Source organism: Leguminivora glycinivorella, chromosome Z, assembly GCF_023078275.1.
Source record: "Leguminivora glycinivorella isolate SPB_JAAS2020 chromosome Z, LegGlyc_1.1, whole genome shotgun sequence".
NCBI classification, from domain to species: domain Eukaryota; kingdom Metazoa; phylum Arthropoda; class Insecta; order Lepidoptera; family Tortricidae; genus Leguminivora; species Leguminivora glycinivorella.
Window position 1 is genome coordinate 41723292 of NC_062998.1, and position 15753 is coordinate 41739044.

Sequence of the window (15753 nt, forward strand, 5' to 3'; positions counted from 1 at the left end):
TATATGTACATGTTACACCTCAGAGATTATACCTACTTGTTCAAAGAACCTCAGATAACCACTCCCTCTGTGTATGTAAGTCATGTAGGTGTAAGTAAGTAGATGTAGTGCGAAAAGGGTTTCCTTCGTATTTTTCCTGCTAGTTATATTTGTCATGCTAGTTCAGTCAATGTCAGTACATCTTGTACTGAGACGGACTGAAATAGCATGACACGTTCGTACGTTTGCGTAACAATACGAAGGCAAATCTTTTTGCACTACATTTGTAATAGGTAGGATTATGTTTTAATTTTTCTTCAACTGAATGGAATAATTATTAAATAACAAAACGCGAAGAAACGGTAATACAGTGAATTTATTCACGTACGAGACCAGTTAACAGTAAAGAAAGTATAATTTGAAAAAAATCGAACGCTCTATAAATACACAACAACAATAACCAAGTAGACATACTCTCATATCAAATTTGATTTAATATAAACTTACAAACGAAAAGTTATTATAAATTTTAACTTATCAAACGGATAATGCAAACTGCGAGCATACGACCTCTATAACTACATATAACTACTATGACTATTACATAATCGTATGCATATACACATATAGGTTTATTATGTAATGTATAAATGAGTACTTATAGCAGGGTACAAACAAAACAACCGCCCTGCATCGCAAATAGACGCGACAACAAAGTATAAACTTAACAAGTGTGATACTATACAGCACGACCACGGATGATTTTATTAATTCTGATGCAGTACAAATTCACGAAAAAAAATGTACTTTTTTGTACTGACGTTTAAAAAAAATGTACCCTTATGATTTTAGAGTTTCGACATAGGGCCCGTGGTCGTGCTAGGTAGGTACTCCCTGGCACGACCACACTATATTTAATGAGATTTTAAATTTCTGTTGCAGTACAAATTCACGAAAAAAAAAGTACTTTTTTGTACTTACCTTTTAAAAAAAATACCCTCATGGTTTCGGAGTTTTGACATGGGGTGTGGTCGTGCTAGATAGGTGGTACTTCCTGGCACGACCACACTATATTTAATGATTTTTTTAATTTCTGTAGTGGTACAAATTCACGAAAAAAAATGTACTTTTCTGTACTACCTTTTTATAAAAAGTACCCTCATGGTTTCGGAGTTTCGACATGGGTTGTGGTCGTGCTAGATAGGTACTCCCTGGCACGACCGCACTAAGTTTTTGAAGTAATTTACATAGTACAATTTCAAAACACTTGTTTAGTATTTATTTGACCATCAAATTAAACATAAATATAGTGTGGTCGTGCCAGGAAGTACCACCTATCTAGCACGACCACACCCCATGTCAAAACTCCGAAACCATGAGGGTATTTTTTTTAAAAAGGTAAGTACAAAAAAGTACATTTTTTTTCGTGAATTTGTACTGCAACAGAAATTTAAAATCTCATTAAATATAGTGTGGTCGTGCCAGGGAGTACCTACCTAGCACGACCCCGGGCCATATGTCGAAACTCCAAAATCATAAGGGTACATTTTTTTTAAACGTCAGTACAAAAAAGTACATTTTTTTTCGTGAATTTGTACCGCATCAGAATTAATAAAATCATCCGTGGTCGTGCTGTATAGTATCACACCTTAACAAATTTAAATTTCGCGTTTCAAATATGATTTAATATAAAAACTGATAATCTACAAGATACAAAGTAGACTTACCTACTTAGTTACGTCTGTCATAATTTTACTTATAATATCCATCAAGGATCGATTGTGCTGTGATGGGCGGGCGTTTTGTAGACCTCAGATTTACTGAGTAGCGTTGACAATGTCAACGAACTCTGGCTTGAGGCTGGCGCCGCCGACGAGGAAGCCGTCGATGTCGGCACAGGAGGCCAGCTCCTTGGCGTTGGAGGCCGTCACGGAGCCGCCGTACTGGATGCGCACGGCGCCCGCTATCTCCGCCGACACGTTGGCTACGAGCCAGTTGCGGAGTGACGCGTGGACATCTTGAGCCTACGAAGGTAGTACAGGATATATTCGACAAATTACAGAAGTGGGCCAACAGGACATAGGTTGCAGCAGAGTTAGCACATGATTGCCGCGAAGAAGAACACGTGTCAGGTATCTCGCGGCGACATACTCTCGCGGCAATCATGTGCCAGTAGGCCTAGCACATGATGGCCGCGAGAGTATGTCGCCGCGAGATAGATGACACGTCTTCTTCTAACTGTATTAATGACATAAGGACGGGTAGTCTATCTCGCGGCGACATACTCTCGCGGCCATCATGTGCTAGGCCTACTGGCCTACCTACAGGTAGGTTACGACAAGAGCAGTTAAAACTTAGAACTGTTTGCTTTTATTTTATTTAGAGTACCGATGTCACTGGACAGCGACCAGCCCGGTCAAATTTTAAGTATGGAATATTCTTGTTTTTTAACTATCGAAAGCAAGAATACTACTGATATAAAATAGAATAGGTAGAAGTAGGTAACGACGAGACAACAATATAGGCTGGCTGGTCACGTCACGTCACGCCACGCGGACCGATCCGCATAACCAATAATTGTAATAATTTATATGAATCCGCATTACTGTACACAACTGAATACATTATCCCTTAATTTGGCAGAGACTCTGGTGACAAAAATTTTCCGATTTTACTTCATATATTGAATAACAGGTGTTTTTAAAGCGTCCGAAAAATATTTAAAAAAATCTAGATTTATTAGTTTTGGAAAAAAAATATGTCCGCCACAGCGGACTCTGCCAAATATTGGGATAAATTAATATGTCCGCTGAGGCGGACACTGCCAAACATACGGTCATTTAAAATAAACAAGTATTTCTTAACATATATTTATTTTAAAAATTAACAAATATAATAATTTTGTATGAAAATCAAACTGACACATATTTATAGTCAAATATCATTATTTTAACTTTTTTCCGACTTTTTGGCCAGGTTGCACAGGCCGTGATCACGACAGACTGATGTGACAGTTATGTCCCAGCAAAATGTCGTCGAAGATGTAAATAACACAAAACTACCTGAAATTAATTATATCAATGTTCGGGGCAGACAAAGAAATTATAAATTTTGATCTACCCGGTTTTCTTTAATGTTTATTGCCCCTCGCGCGACATGTAACATTCACGATATCCGCGCACTACGTATACCTAAAAGTGCCAAAATTTTAACTGCTTGTTCCAGCACCACACGCTGTTGGATTAAATAAAAAATCTAAGCATAAAAGCAGGCCACCAAAACAAGAAAATCAAAATAATAAACAAAACAATATAATAATTTGTTACAACACGTGTCACCGCAACATTGGCATAGTCCGCCACGGCGGACAAATCGTATTTAGTATATATTTGGCACTGTCCGGTGCGGCGGACAACTTGTTTAGATGATGATTATGAGTATTAGAAATTGAGAAATTAATTGAAAACATAACCACTTGCAACTATTATGTAATATATTTTATTATTTATACAACAGAAATACCCTGTTCTTACAAAAACCAAAAGAAAAACGCATACATATTTTGCTAAAAACAGTTGACTTCTGATGCGGTGCCATCTTGACGAGTAACTGTCAAACGAGTGTTGACAGTGGTCAAATAGTATTTTTATACAAAGCATGTATCATAAAAGAGTCTCTTTCCATATGTTAAATTAAATAAAATTCTACCTAAAAAGCGAAATATTTTTTTTTATCACCTGTCCGTCCCACCGGACTCTGCCAAATTAAGGGTTATTAGTGCTGTGCGGATCGCTTCGCGCGGTTGGATCGCGTGACACTATAACCAGCCTTAGACTTAGAACGTTTTGATCTCATTTTAGAGCACTGAGGAAAAACAGTTACCGGGGTAATGTTGCACAATCTGCTCACAATAAATGTTTATAATGAAGACGTCCTCGGCCTAAAGAATGACGTACGTTACGTTACGGTAATTAATATTTATGATCATCATGATGCTACTGCGTACGTATAAAAAATTGTGTAATGGGTACTAAGGTACAAAGTAACCCGATGGTGTTGCGTTAGTTAGTTACGAGTAAGTAAATACTTAGATAGGTACGTACGTAAAAAGGCACCTTTTGACACAAAAACAATTTTTTATCTGAACACGAGTAGTTAAACATGGTTCAATGATTCAAACATATTACGTAATTTTACGTTTTGGCATTGTCTAAATGTTGCCTAAAAGGCCTTGTTTTGCTTTACCTAGGATGTTGCTATTTTTAGTATTATTTATGTGAAGATAACCTTCTCTGAGCAAAACTGAATAATATATGTATAAGAATATTTCTGTATAGTCGTAATTGACGACTGGTCTGGCTCAGTCGGTAGTGACCCTGCCTGCTAAGCCGCGGTCCTGGGTTCGAATCCCGGTAAGGGCATTTATTTGTGTTACGAGCACAGATATTTGTTCCAGAGTCATGGATGTTTTCTATGTATATAAGTATGTACGAGTATTTATCTATTTAAGTATGTATATCGTCGCTTAGCACCCATAGTACAAGCTTTGCTTAGTTTGGGGCTAAGTTGATCTGTGTAAGGTGTCCCCAATATTTATTTTATTTTATTTTTAATTACTATGTTGTATGTATACATAGTTTCAGGTTTTTAACATTAGATAATTTTCAAGAAGGTTTAACAAAATGTTAGTCTGGCTAAAATAAGGCTAGGTCAACATTTTTTCATGCCTATTCACTATTGAACAAGAGGAAAATACGAGCGAGCTACTCCGCCCGCATAAGTAATAACAAATAAACTAAACAGTTAAGTAAGTAATGTATGATGGTATTGATTATCATAATCAAGATTTTATAAACTACAATATAATTTTTTACTCACCACTCCTCAGTTACAGTTATACTAGTATGTAAATAGCTAGCAAGACTGAATTAAATCGATAAGTCTACGTAGATATTGTAATTATCTCAAATCAGATCTCAGCCATCTGAGCAACCCTGCATCTCAGCGAACGTGATAAGTCGTAAACGAAGGACCAATCGCGAAAAAGAAAAAGGTTTATTTTTTTGAACGTGCACATAAAATCTATCTACTTTTATGACTGAATTTATTTTGCTACTTTTCGACAAGCGTAGACATTCGATTATCTGCAGGGTTAGCACATGATTGCCGCGAGAGTATGTCGCCGCGAGATAGACTACCCGTCCTTATGTCATTAATACAGTTAAAAGAAGACGTGTGATCTATCTCGCGGCAATCATGTGCTAGGCCTACAGCTATGCTACAGTCGTTATTAACCTGCTGAGGTCTCGGCCTTCCCAATACTGATTACAAGAGCTGTCTATGGCCAGGACACAACATCATCGGCACAGTATAATAAAGTGTACTATCGTACAGTATGGCCACTCCCGCTCCCCGCTGAAAGTGCCGCCCACCCCCTCTCGGTTACCTCACAGTTACCGCCTGTCAAAAATGCGAACAGTCGACTTGTCATATTTCACTCATACAAGCATAGCACGCGTTCACCTACACGAGCTTAGACTGTGTGCTAGGAACGCGCCTCTTTCATATATTTGATCGTCAGTGTCCGAGGTGTGTCATCGGTCTTGCCTGCCTGTATATCCTCTAGGAGTATTTACCTGCTGAGGAGTGGCGGTCTTGCCGGTGCCGATGGCCCACACGGGCTCGTAGGCCAGCACCACGCGGTCCCAGTTGCTGCCGATGGCCGGGACAAGAGCCTTCGTCTGCCGGAACACCACCTCCTCGGTCTTGCCCGCCTCACGCTCCTCCAGGGTCTCGCCGATGCAAGCGATCACTTTCAGACCGGATTCCAATGCGTGGGCAACCTGAGAAAAAGATTTGTGGATTTTGTTTTTGTGCATAATATCTACATATATGCATGTCATAATACTTATAATGTACGTAACGTTCCCTAAAGTTATCAATCCGATAAAGTTCGTTTGTCCCTTTCTAGTACACCAACACGTCGGAAAGGGACAAACGAACTTTATCGGCTTGATAACTTTAGTGTACGTTTATGAATAAGGGGGTAAGTGTAAGTACATACCTACCATAGAGGAATAAGCAAGGGAAGAGTTGTAACTCCATACATCAGTAAATGCGAGTTATTTGCATAGGCATAGTTATAGTGACATCTAGCGACAATCACGCGCAAACTCTTCCCTTACTTATTCCTCTATGGTACCTACCTATACCGTTTACTCGTAACCACCAATGCACTGGCGAGTAGTTTCAAAATTGCGACTGTTCTGATGAAACTTTACGGTATTGTTCATCGTTGGGGCATGTCATTTTTGGGGCAAAATTTAAATTATGCCAAATGATCGTTAGGCCAAAAGAGCGTTAGGCATTTCATAATTCAGCCAAATGAGTTAGGCCAAGTGATTTTCGAACAAACGTCATTAGGAATGTAGAGGTAGTCCCACTTGAAACGCAAGAGTTCTCGAAATAAATATATAAGCTCGCATTTACAAGCATAGGCAAACCTTTGCTTAGCAAAATGCTTAGCTCTACTACATACAAATATGATGTATTTTCGCAGGCGTGCTAAGGGCTGGCTATAGATCTTCTGATTCTAACTATACCAATTGAATATTACGTAAAACAGTGCTTGCTCAAATATAGACATGTCATTAACATATCAGAAATCTTTTTAAATTATTTATTGACATGAACGTAAGATTTTAGGTTTACACGTATAATACTTAACTATTTAATACTAGGTTTAAAACATAATACTAATAAAAAAAAACCTTAACAAACTACCTAAATTAGTCAAACAACCCACCCCGCATCGTTCCCGACGCAAAAGTGCCCATCACACTTGCCGCGTTTCCACGCTGAACCGCGATGGACAACCTCTGCGCCAAGAACGACCCGGAGCGGGGGTTGAGACCCCTCTCCTGCAGACGACGCCCCAGCTCCCAGAGGAAGGTTTTTGCCTCCGCACACCAGCACCCACTAGTCTCCACGGCCACCGGAACAAATAAATAATTTGATAAGGCCGAGTACTTGTCCCTTTTTACGTCCGCCGCCTGCTCAGCAGCTCCTCCTGCCGTCCGCACGGTGCGAGCGAGGTGCGAGGCGGCAAACGTGCTAACGCAGGTGGCATCCCATAAAAGGCACTTACCCCTCTCCCATGGCACCAGAGTCAACCCATCCGGCCTCTTACCGTCCGACCGGCTAAGTCCAGGTGGCTTCAGCACACACGGAACGTTGGCCGACACCAGTGCTCTACGAATGATATCGTTCAAGGCGTGGTGCCGTGGGAACCTCCCTGCGCACCTGCGACAACTTAAAGCATGGTGCCCGTTGCTCTCCACCATCGAGCCGCAAATGCATTGATGTGGTTGACAAACATCGCAGCCGAGACGAAGAGCAACGGCCATCCGCCACGAGTCATTATCGAGGAGGGTGCCAAAGTTCGGGGAGGGAAGGGCATGTAACCAGGCCCCAGATTCCGGTGCCGAAGCCGCCACCAGTCTAGCCCTATCCGCACCAGAAGCGTTGTTCAAGAGACTGGCAAAAAGACGTTTAATGCCTACCTCGTCCCACAAACGCTGCAAAAACGGCTTTTCAGGCACCCGCGCACCCGGGTTGAGAGCCTCCCAGACCGACAAGGCATTGGAAGCGAAAGGTATTATGACCTGGTCACGATTCAAAGATAAAATCCTAGTGACAAGGTATAAAATCCACAAGGTCCACCACTCCCGCCGCCGACGCCAGGAAGGCCGGAAGACACACATCACGTACGCGCCGTATACCAATTCCACCGCTACGTACGGGTAACGAAGCCAAATCCCACTGTTCTGGACCCAAACACACATTCAAAATACCTTCCGTTAACTCTTTCACCACAAGGTTAAAAGAATCCATGTGGCCGGGGTGCATCCAGACTGGGGAAGTGCGCAAAAAGTACGTCACCTTCGGCACGGCGAAACAGGATCTCAGCAAAGTAAGTGCGACGTGACCCGAGAGCTTTTTTAACTTCTCACCAGCAGACCTCAGAAGCTGCTCTCTTAATACTTCGACAGCTTCAGGTATGGCTGCGGGAAAAATCGGAGAGCCCAAAAGATAAAAATTCCCTGAAGTTAACTCTGTGAGACCAGGGAGCAAGGTTTCAAACTTGGCGAAGGAAAGCTGTGAGTTAGCGCCACACGGAAAAAACTCACATTTATTCGAGTTAACCTCCAGCCCTAACTCCCGAAAAAGTGGAAGGAGCACAAGCAGATCCCTCTCAACCTCCTCTGGGCTACCTCCCAGTGTGCCGTCGTCGAGGTACCAGACATTCAAAGGAGATCGAGAACCAGAGACTGCCTTTTGAATAGCCAGACTAAAAATCAGGGGACCAAGCGGGTCACCCTGTTGAGCCCCTACCTGGGAAGGAATGGGCGAACCGTTATAAAAAAGCTTGGAAGGGGACGAATAAACCTGATGCAAGAAGGGGTAGAGAGTTGGAATCAGAAATTAGTACAAAATAACTTACCTTCTCAGCGACTAACTCGTCTTTCTCGCCAAAGATCGTTCTCCTCTCTGAGTGGCCAAGGATAACCCACTCACAGCCAACATCTTTGATCATTGCTGGCGATATCTCACCTGAACAAACAAGAAATACAATCAACATTCCTTTGTGGACAATAGGTACAGAGATATGCTGCACTTGAATACAATTTCATTCAAAAAATATTTCACTTTATTCGCGAATGCGTAATCATCGGATAATTAAATTATTCTTAAAATTAAAATATACATGGTAAAAGTCGTCTTTATACATTTTGGATCAATGCACTGCTTAAAAATCGCTTTATGATGGTGATAAAAAAGGGTCAGAGAAACACCCATCATTTTGAAAAAGACCTATAATAGGCCATTCATTTCATTCAATAAATACTTCTTCAACCTCATGTAAATTATTAAAATAATACTACCTACAAACATTTACGACTCATAAATGCTAAATCAGCAATTCCCGTTAACTTTGTACAATGCCACGTCAGCAAATTTTAATTGATCCTATTTTGTTACCAACATTTAGTAATATAATTAGACTTTCTTAAGATATATACAGGATAATTGTTATAATTAAGAAAATATAGATAATAGAGAACCTTAATGACGAAATAAAACTTAATGAAATCTCAATTCATCAACAAAATCTTGGTAACAAAATAGGAATTAATAAAAACAAAGGGCCTGGCCGGACTGCCATGGTAAAATCGCCCCTGGCTAAATATGAAATATTGATATGCAGGATTATTCGTATTGTTACTACATGTACTACTACTGGATATTATGCCTCAAACTGTTTCCGTTTACGAAAAAAATTAAAAAAAAAGAAATTTTGTTTTTTATTTTTTTCTTTAAAACCGCGTATCCGATTGAGTTGTTCTTTGGATATTTTATAGATATATTAGGGATACATCAATAAAAAAAAAAATTAACTTCCTGACTTTTTGTTAAATACATTTTTTTTTTAATTTATGTTTTAAATATTTTTTTTTACCACATACGAGTTAGCGACACCTACTATATTTTTATATAATAATCGCCATTTTATACTCTATTACATATATTTTTATCAAAAATATTAGTTTGGATCAACAATGTCAAAATAAGTTATTTATATATTACTAGTATTACCCTTTAGTATGTTGCTCCTGGAAAGTGATGTATGAAAATTTTGGCATAATTAATGGAAGATTTTTTTTTAATTGGGATATGTAGATTATAGGCCGAAATTATTTTTCATCAACCCTCCCCACCCCTCCCCCTCTGCGTCACCCCTCTACCCCCCTTAAAGAGCCGAAAATGCGATTTTTCTCGATTTCTGACAAAACCGATGAAGATACAGAAAAAAGGGTGTAGGAACGAAGTAATCCTTAATAAATTTACTACAAATCTCTCATAAACACTTTTTTCTACTCCAGCACTTAAATCTGTCAATTAGATTATTGTCAGCGGTATCCAAATTAAGTTCATTTGAGTAACGATGAGAAAGTCTATTTGTCTATAGGTTCATAGGATTACTGCTAGCAGTAATCATATGAATATAGGAGTTCTGTTAATTTTTTTTTAAAAGCACAACTTCCATTTATCAGGTATGTTTTCATTTACAGTAATAAGTAACTTTTAATAAATAATATAATATTTAGGTTCATAATTTAAATCAAGATGAAAAAATAAGCTTAAATGCGTTTTACATATTAGATATTGCAAAACAAAGGTAAAAATCATAAGTTTATCCAATAATTTTACATTCGACATTTAAATATTCTTGAACGCAACCACATTTTTCGTAATTGAGAACCGGCTTATTTTCTATTTCTCTTGTCTATGATATGTTTGACATTTGTAAACTTATCACGAAACTATTTGAACTATTTCGGTGGTGTGTAGTTTGTTTTAATTCGACGTTATTGTGCAAAAACATAAGTAATTATGAGTGATTCTGGTGAAAAATTCACTTCCGAAGAAATCAAGGCTATGGGCGCTCAAAGTGACTGACAATTTGTTACATGAAAAGTCAGATAAAGCGTACCAAAAATGTTATGATTGTTTTGACATGGAAATTGCAAAAAAATGTTTCAAGTTTCTCTGAAACGGCGTTGTTGGCATATTTTGAAGAATTGTGCAACAAGTTCTCGCCATCAACATTGTGGACAGAATACTCAATGCTACGACGATCCACACAAATATTCCCATTCATTACATGAAGTAAGTAACTAACCCATTTTATTATTCTCGAATAGGTATGTATGTGGCTGTCGTAGAAAAAGTATAGTATACAATCGTAACATTATGAAGGCTATAAAAGTCTCGTACCTTACTTAGGCCACTCGGCAAGCCTTCGTGGCCTAACCGCGGTACTCAACTTTTATAGCCTTCATAACGTTACCGTTATATAATATACTATAGTGCTAGCACTTATAGTTTTCGCGCAATCCGTCACGAAAGTTGCTCCTTTCTGCAATTTTCTTTAATGAATGATAAGTTTTCTCCTTAAATGCTTACGAAATCGTCGGTTTGATAGTACTAAAATATTATAAACTCAGAATGAATTTCAGGGGAAAAAAATCACTACCATGGGCGGGACTTGAACTCACGGCCTCTAGATTGATAGATAAATGACGCTAGGGGTACCATTGATTCATATAGTAGAAAGCTGAAAGATTCGCTAGAAACTAGGGATTAGCTTTTGGTGGCTCAGTTGGTAGAGCCCTCGAGTTTCTATCCGGAAGCCGTGAGTTCAAGTCCCAACCATGGTAGTGATTTATCCCCTTAATTTTATTATAGTCATGAGTTTACAATATTTTAGTCGTATCAAACAAATTTCGTAAGCATTTTGGGACAACACTTTAATATTCTTTAAAGAAAATTGCAGAAAGGAGCAACTTTCGTGACGGATTGCACGAAAACTATAAGTGCTAGCACTAAAGTGTTTATGAGAGATTTGTAGTAAATTTATTAAGGATTACTTCGTTCCTACACGCTTTTTCTGTATCTTCATCGGTTTTGTCAGAAATCGAGAAAAATCGCATTTTCGGCTCTTTAAGGGGGGGTAGAGGGGTGACGCAGAGGGGGAGGGGTGGGGAGGGTTGATGAAAAATAACTTCGGCCTATAATCTACATATCCCAATTAAAAAAAAATCTTCCATTAATTATGCCAAAATTTTCATACATCACTTTCCAGGAGCAACGTACTAAAGGGTAATACTAGTAATATATAAATAACTTATTTTGACATTGTTGATCCAAACTAATATAAAAAAAAATATTTAAAACATAAATTAAAAAAAAAATGCATTAACAAAAAGTCAGGAAGTTAATTTTTTTTTATTGATGTATCCCTAATATATCTATACAATATCCAAAGAACAACTCAATCGGATACGCGGTTTTAAAGAAAAAAATAAAAAACAAAATTTCTTTTTTTTAATTTTTTTCGTAAACGGAAACAGTTTGAGGCATAATATCCAGTAGTAGTACATGTAGTAACAATACGAATAATCCTGCATATCAATATTTCATATTTAGCCAGGGGCGATTTTACCATGGCAGTCCGGCCAGGCCCTTTAACTTTTCCCTTAATTTTTGTACAAAGTTGACGGGAATTGCTGAAATCATGGTTGTTTTCAAAATGATGGCAGTTTTTCCAAGCCTGATGAAACTTACATTCAAGTATTACAATTAGCATATATAAAGTAGGTATCATTTGTCACAAACAAAACTTTATCTACAATTTTTATTGAGATAAGAAAGTTACTTCAACCTTCAACACAGCTTTTAAACTAGGCATAGTGAAATGTAGCACTACTTACAGTTAACCATTTAACTTCATAATGAAAATTTCATCAAGCCTGCTTGTATCACCGTCAGGTACGAAGTCATACAAAGATTTGACTACTTTATACATCGGCAAAACAGACTATGGCAATTAAAGGGTTAATAAGATGTAAATCGTATTAAAGCTTGACTAGAAATATATGACTATTGTATAGGGCGCTGTTATTCTGATGTATGCGGTGACAGTTCAGTATAGTATGAAGAAAATAGTTCTAATGAAATTCCGCAAGATGGCGTGTCATCATGTACTTCAGTCACAGAGAACCTCCTATAGAGTGGCAGTCTTGTATATTTGGTTCGCGATACGAGTCACCAGTGTTTGGGGTGCGAGGAGCGGGCGCGGAATGTGTTAAGCGCGCTGTGATTGGCCGTTTCAAGGACGGCGGGCAGTCGCGCCAGATGAAAAGGGACAGAAGTATGACTGTCCCTCTACTGACGCGTAAGTGGCCAATGTAAGTTGACCTATGCCGGCTCTGAATAAATTATAAATATGACTTATTTGTGGAATGTAATGCCGTCTGTTTTTAAATTTGAGCTTCTTGTTACCTTTCCACACCATTTCACACTACAGATGGACGTCTTTAAGGCATCAAAAAACCCTTTTCCAATTTTTTTGTGCGAAAAACACGCGCTGCTTTCGGGTCTGTTACTTGGTCGATACTGATCGGGCACGGCGAGCGCCCGCGCTTATATCAGTGCAAATACTAGGAAGGCTGGCGACCGCGAGTCGTCTTGTAATAGATGTCTATAGGGGTTGGTCTGTGACTTCGGTTCAGGCTATAGCAGTATAAGTACTGACCAGTAAATGCTCCTTTAGCAGTCTTCCAGCAATTTTGGGCAGCTGCACTGATGGTGTCAGGAATGATACTCTTCACATAAGCCAGGTAAATGGCAGGCACACCGATGACAACCTAAGTCAAAGAAAGAGACTCAATAAGTATTTATAATACAGGTATTATAGGTTGGTGTACTTAATACAGGATAATATTAAGATCGCTGTCAACCATATAATAAGTTGTTGCTTACTGTTATTGAGCTTCAGTAAATACAGTATCAATCATAAAGTAGTGCAGCCATATATATCTGGTCACCTAAATAGCTATAGCTCACCTCAACATTGGGGTCAAGAGGACCTTTCTTCAGGTTATTGACAATCTCGTTGATCTGGTTCTTGTCGCCATTCATCTTCCAGTTTCCGCCGACAACGAATTTGCGACCCATGATGCTGTATTTCTGCAAACAAAACTATACTAAAGTTGTCTGTTAAGTGGTCTACAGCAAAGATAAAAAAAATCAAACGAAATCAGGACGAGCCATGATAACTTCACCTACTCTTTATCGATACCGTAACCAGGCTATCCTTAAACAATTTTGAAAAAAAAAACCAACAGGTTAAAATGGGCTTCGGCTGAAACATACAGCGGTGAAGAAATTGAAATCTACCCACAGAGTTTTGTAATTTGTATCTTATAATAAAGTATGAATTGTTATATTATAAAATTATGCAGCTATTAAGAAAATAAATATATTTACAATGAATACTTAAATAATATACTTACAATTTCGTCCTACTCAAAAAATAATTCGCCGATTCCGGTTTGACCGCAAGTGTTGCACAAGTTCAGATGACCTTTACTAAGTTTGCAATTACAAAAATTTAAATCAATGATAAACATAAGAGAAATGATTGGTCAAAGTTAAATTATTTGCTTTTGATTATCAGTTTTAAACCAATCACATCAAACGTCAAATAAAGGTGTGCAATGAAAACATACTGGGAGTGAATGACAGTTTTGACCTTTATGACATTGGAAAAGCTAAGAATGCGTTTCCTGCTACGCAAAATTTTAAACCTAATTCTTGTAAATTATTGATTTTCCAGAATAAGTGTACATATTGACGACTGAAATACATGTTGAAAACCATTATCATTAAATTGTATAGTATTTCATACACTTGTTTGTGCTAAAAGGTTATGATATCATTAATTTTAAATTACATTTACTAGAAATTACTTTGAACAAGTGTCACAGAGAAAGTGACAGTATGTTCAACTATAAATTAAAAAAAAAAAATTGGTTGTCTGTAAAGTCGGTTTACGGACGGTAGTTTAACGTGATAACGTCAAACATTACAGTAGTATAGACAGGGGCGGTCAGAGTATAGCAAAAGGGGCCCGATTCTGGGACTTTTTTCACGTTTTTTTATTTATTTATTTATTAAAAATACACAAAAGTTAACAGTATTTCACCAAAGCACTTATGTGGTAATATAATTATGTACATGTTAAATTGACATAAATAAAAGCAAACACACTTAAAAGTTAAACTATGGTTATGACATTAATCACCTAAGGAGTGTAGAGTCTATGAACCTTAAGAGTTTTCTGTAAAACACACCAACACTATCAGCAAATATGTCAATATCGTCTGTCTCCAACATGATGCGGTTAAGAGCAGCTCGGGCTCGAGCGGTGCGCCGGCCGCCGCGAACAGGCGCCGCCGCCGCCGCGCCGGCACCGCGCCCGGCATGCCAACCACCACATTCGCTCTTGGCATTTGCAGCCCCATTCTCTCAAGCACGGATGCGTCATCTACTCTATGGTGAAACAGTTGGCGGTAATGCATAATATGCAGCAGTTTCCGTCTGGTTTCTAGAGTTTGAAGACCAACCATTCCTGTTACGAATAGAGATGGATACATATATGGGTAATATCCGTACAGTCGTTTGTAAATGTGCCTACAAAACTTCCTCTGCACTCTTTCTAGTGATTTGCCAATAACTTTTGGGAATACTGGTGTGAGTAGATAGATAAAAAACCTTTAACACAATTATCAGAAGTGAATACTTACAATCTTTCCTCAAAGCTCTTCGCTCCATCCATTTACCGCAATGATGGCAATGTTTGCCAAAGCAGACTATGAAAAGCAGATTTGGCTATGAAAAAACATACGTATATATATTACTAGCGACCCGCCCCGGCTTCGCACGGGTGCTATACCTACATGTAAACCTTCCTCTAAAACTACTCTATCTATTAAAAAAAACCGCGTCAAAATCCGTTGCGTAGTTTTAAAGATTTAAGCATACATAGGGACATAGGGACAGAGAAAGCAACTTTGTTTTATACTATGTAGTGATAATCCTTAAAAAATATATGTTTTACTATAATAGAAAGTAATATTGCAAATACTTACAATTTTTGGCATTGTATGACCATTTCAATTTTCAAATAAAACCTTAGACCTATATATAGGGACCCGACATGTTGTTCTATGCCATAGATTTATATATATTAAGCTAGATTGAGTTGTTAAGCCAAAAACTTTTACTAGTCTGACAAGAACGCCTTTCTGCACCGGTGATAAAGTTCAATTTAGTATGGCAAAAAAGTGTGAGCTCAGTCCCTATTGT

The 15753-nt window shown here is 38.3% G+C and overlaps 1 protein-coding gene across 1 annotated transcript; it reads right to left on the minus strand.

Moving 5' to 3' along the window:
- Positions 1-337: 337 nt before the first annotated feature.
- On the minus strand, positions 338-14053 carry LOC125240772 (triosephosphate isomerase). Its single transcript, XM_048148844.1, has 7 exons — positions 13899-14053; positions 13450-13572; positions 13139-13250; positions 8483-8592; positions 5616-5822; positions 1628-2003; positions 338-702 (listed from the first exon to the last, which is right to left on the minus strand). The coding sequence occupies exons 2-6, from the start codon at positions 13558-13560 to the stop codon at positions 1797-1799; spliced, it is 747 nt and encodes a 248-aa protein (XP_048004801.1). The 5' UTR covers positions 13561-13572; positions 13899-14053; the 3' UTR covers positions 338-702; positions 1628-1796.
- Positions 14054-15753: the final 1700 nt, after the last annotated feature.

Excerpts from the sequence above, each read along its gene's own strand:
- LOC125240772 (XM_048148844.1), bottom strand. The coding sequence starts at position 13,560 with ATGGGTCGCAAATTCGTTGTCGGCGGAAACTGGAAGATGAATGGCGAC. Across the intron at positions 13,251-13,449 it reads CTCTTGACCCCAATGTTGAG|GTTGTCATCGGTGTGCCTGC; the intron begins GTGAGCTATAGC and ends TCTTTGACTTAG. Across the intron at positions 8,593-13,138 it reads TGCTAAAGGAGCATTTACTG|GTGAGATATCGCCAGCAATG; the intron begins GTCAGTACTTAT and ends TTGTTTGTTCAG.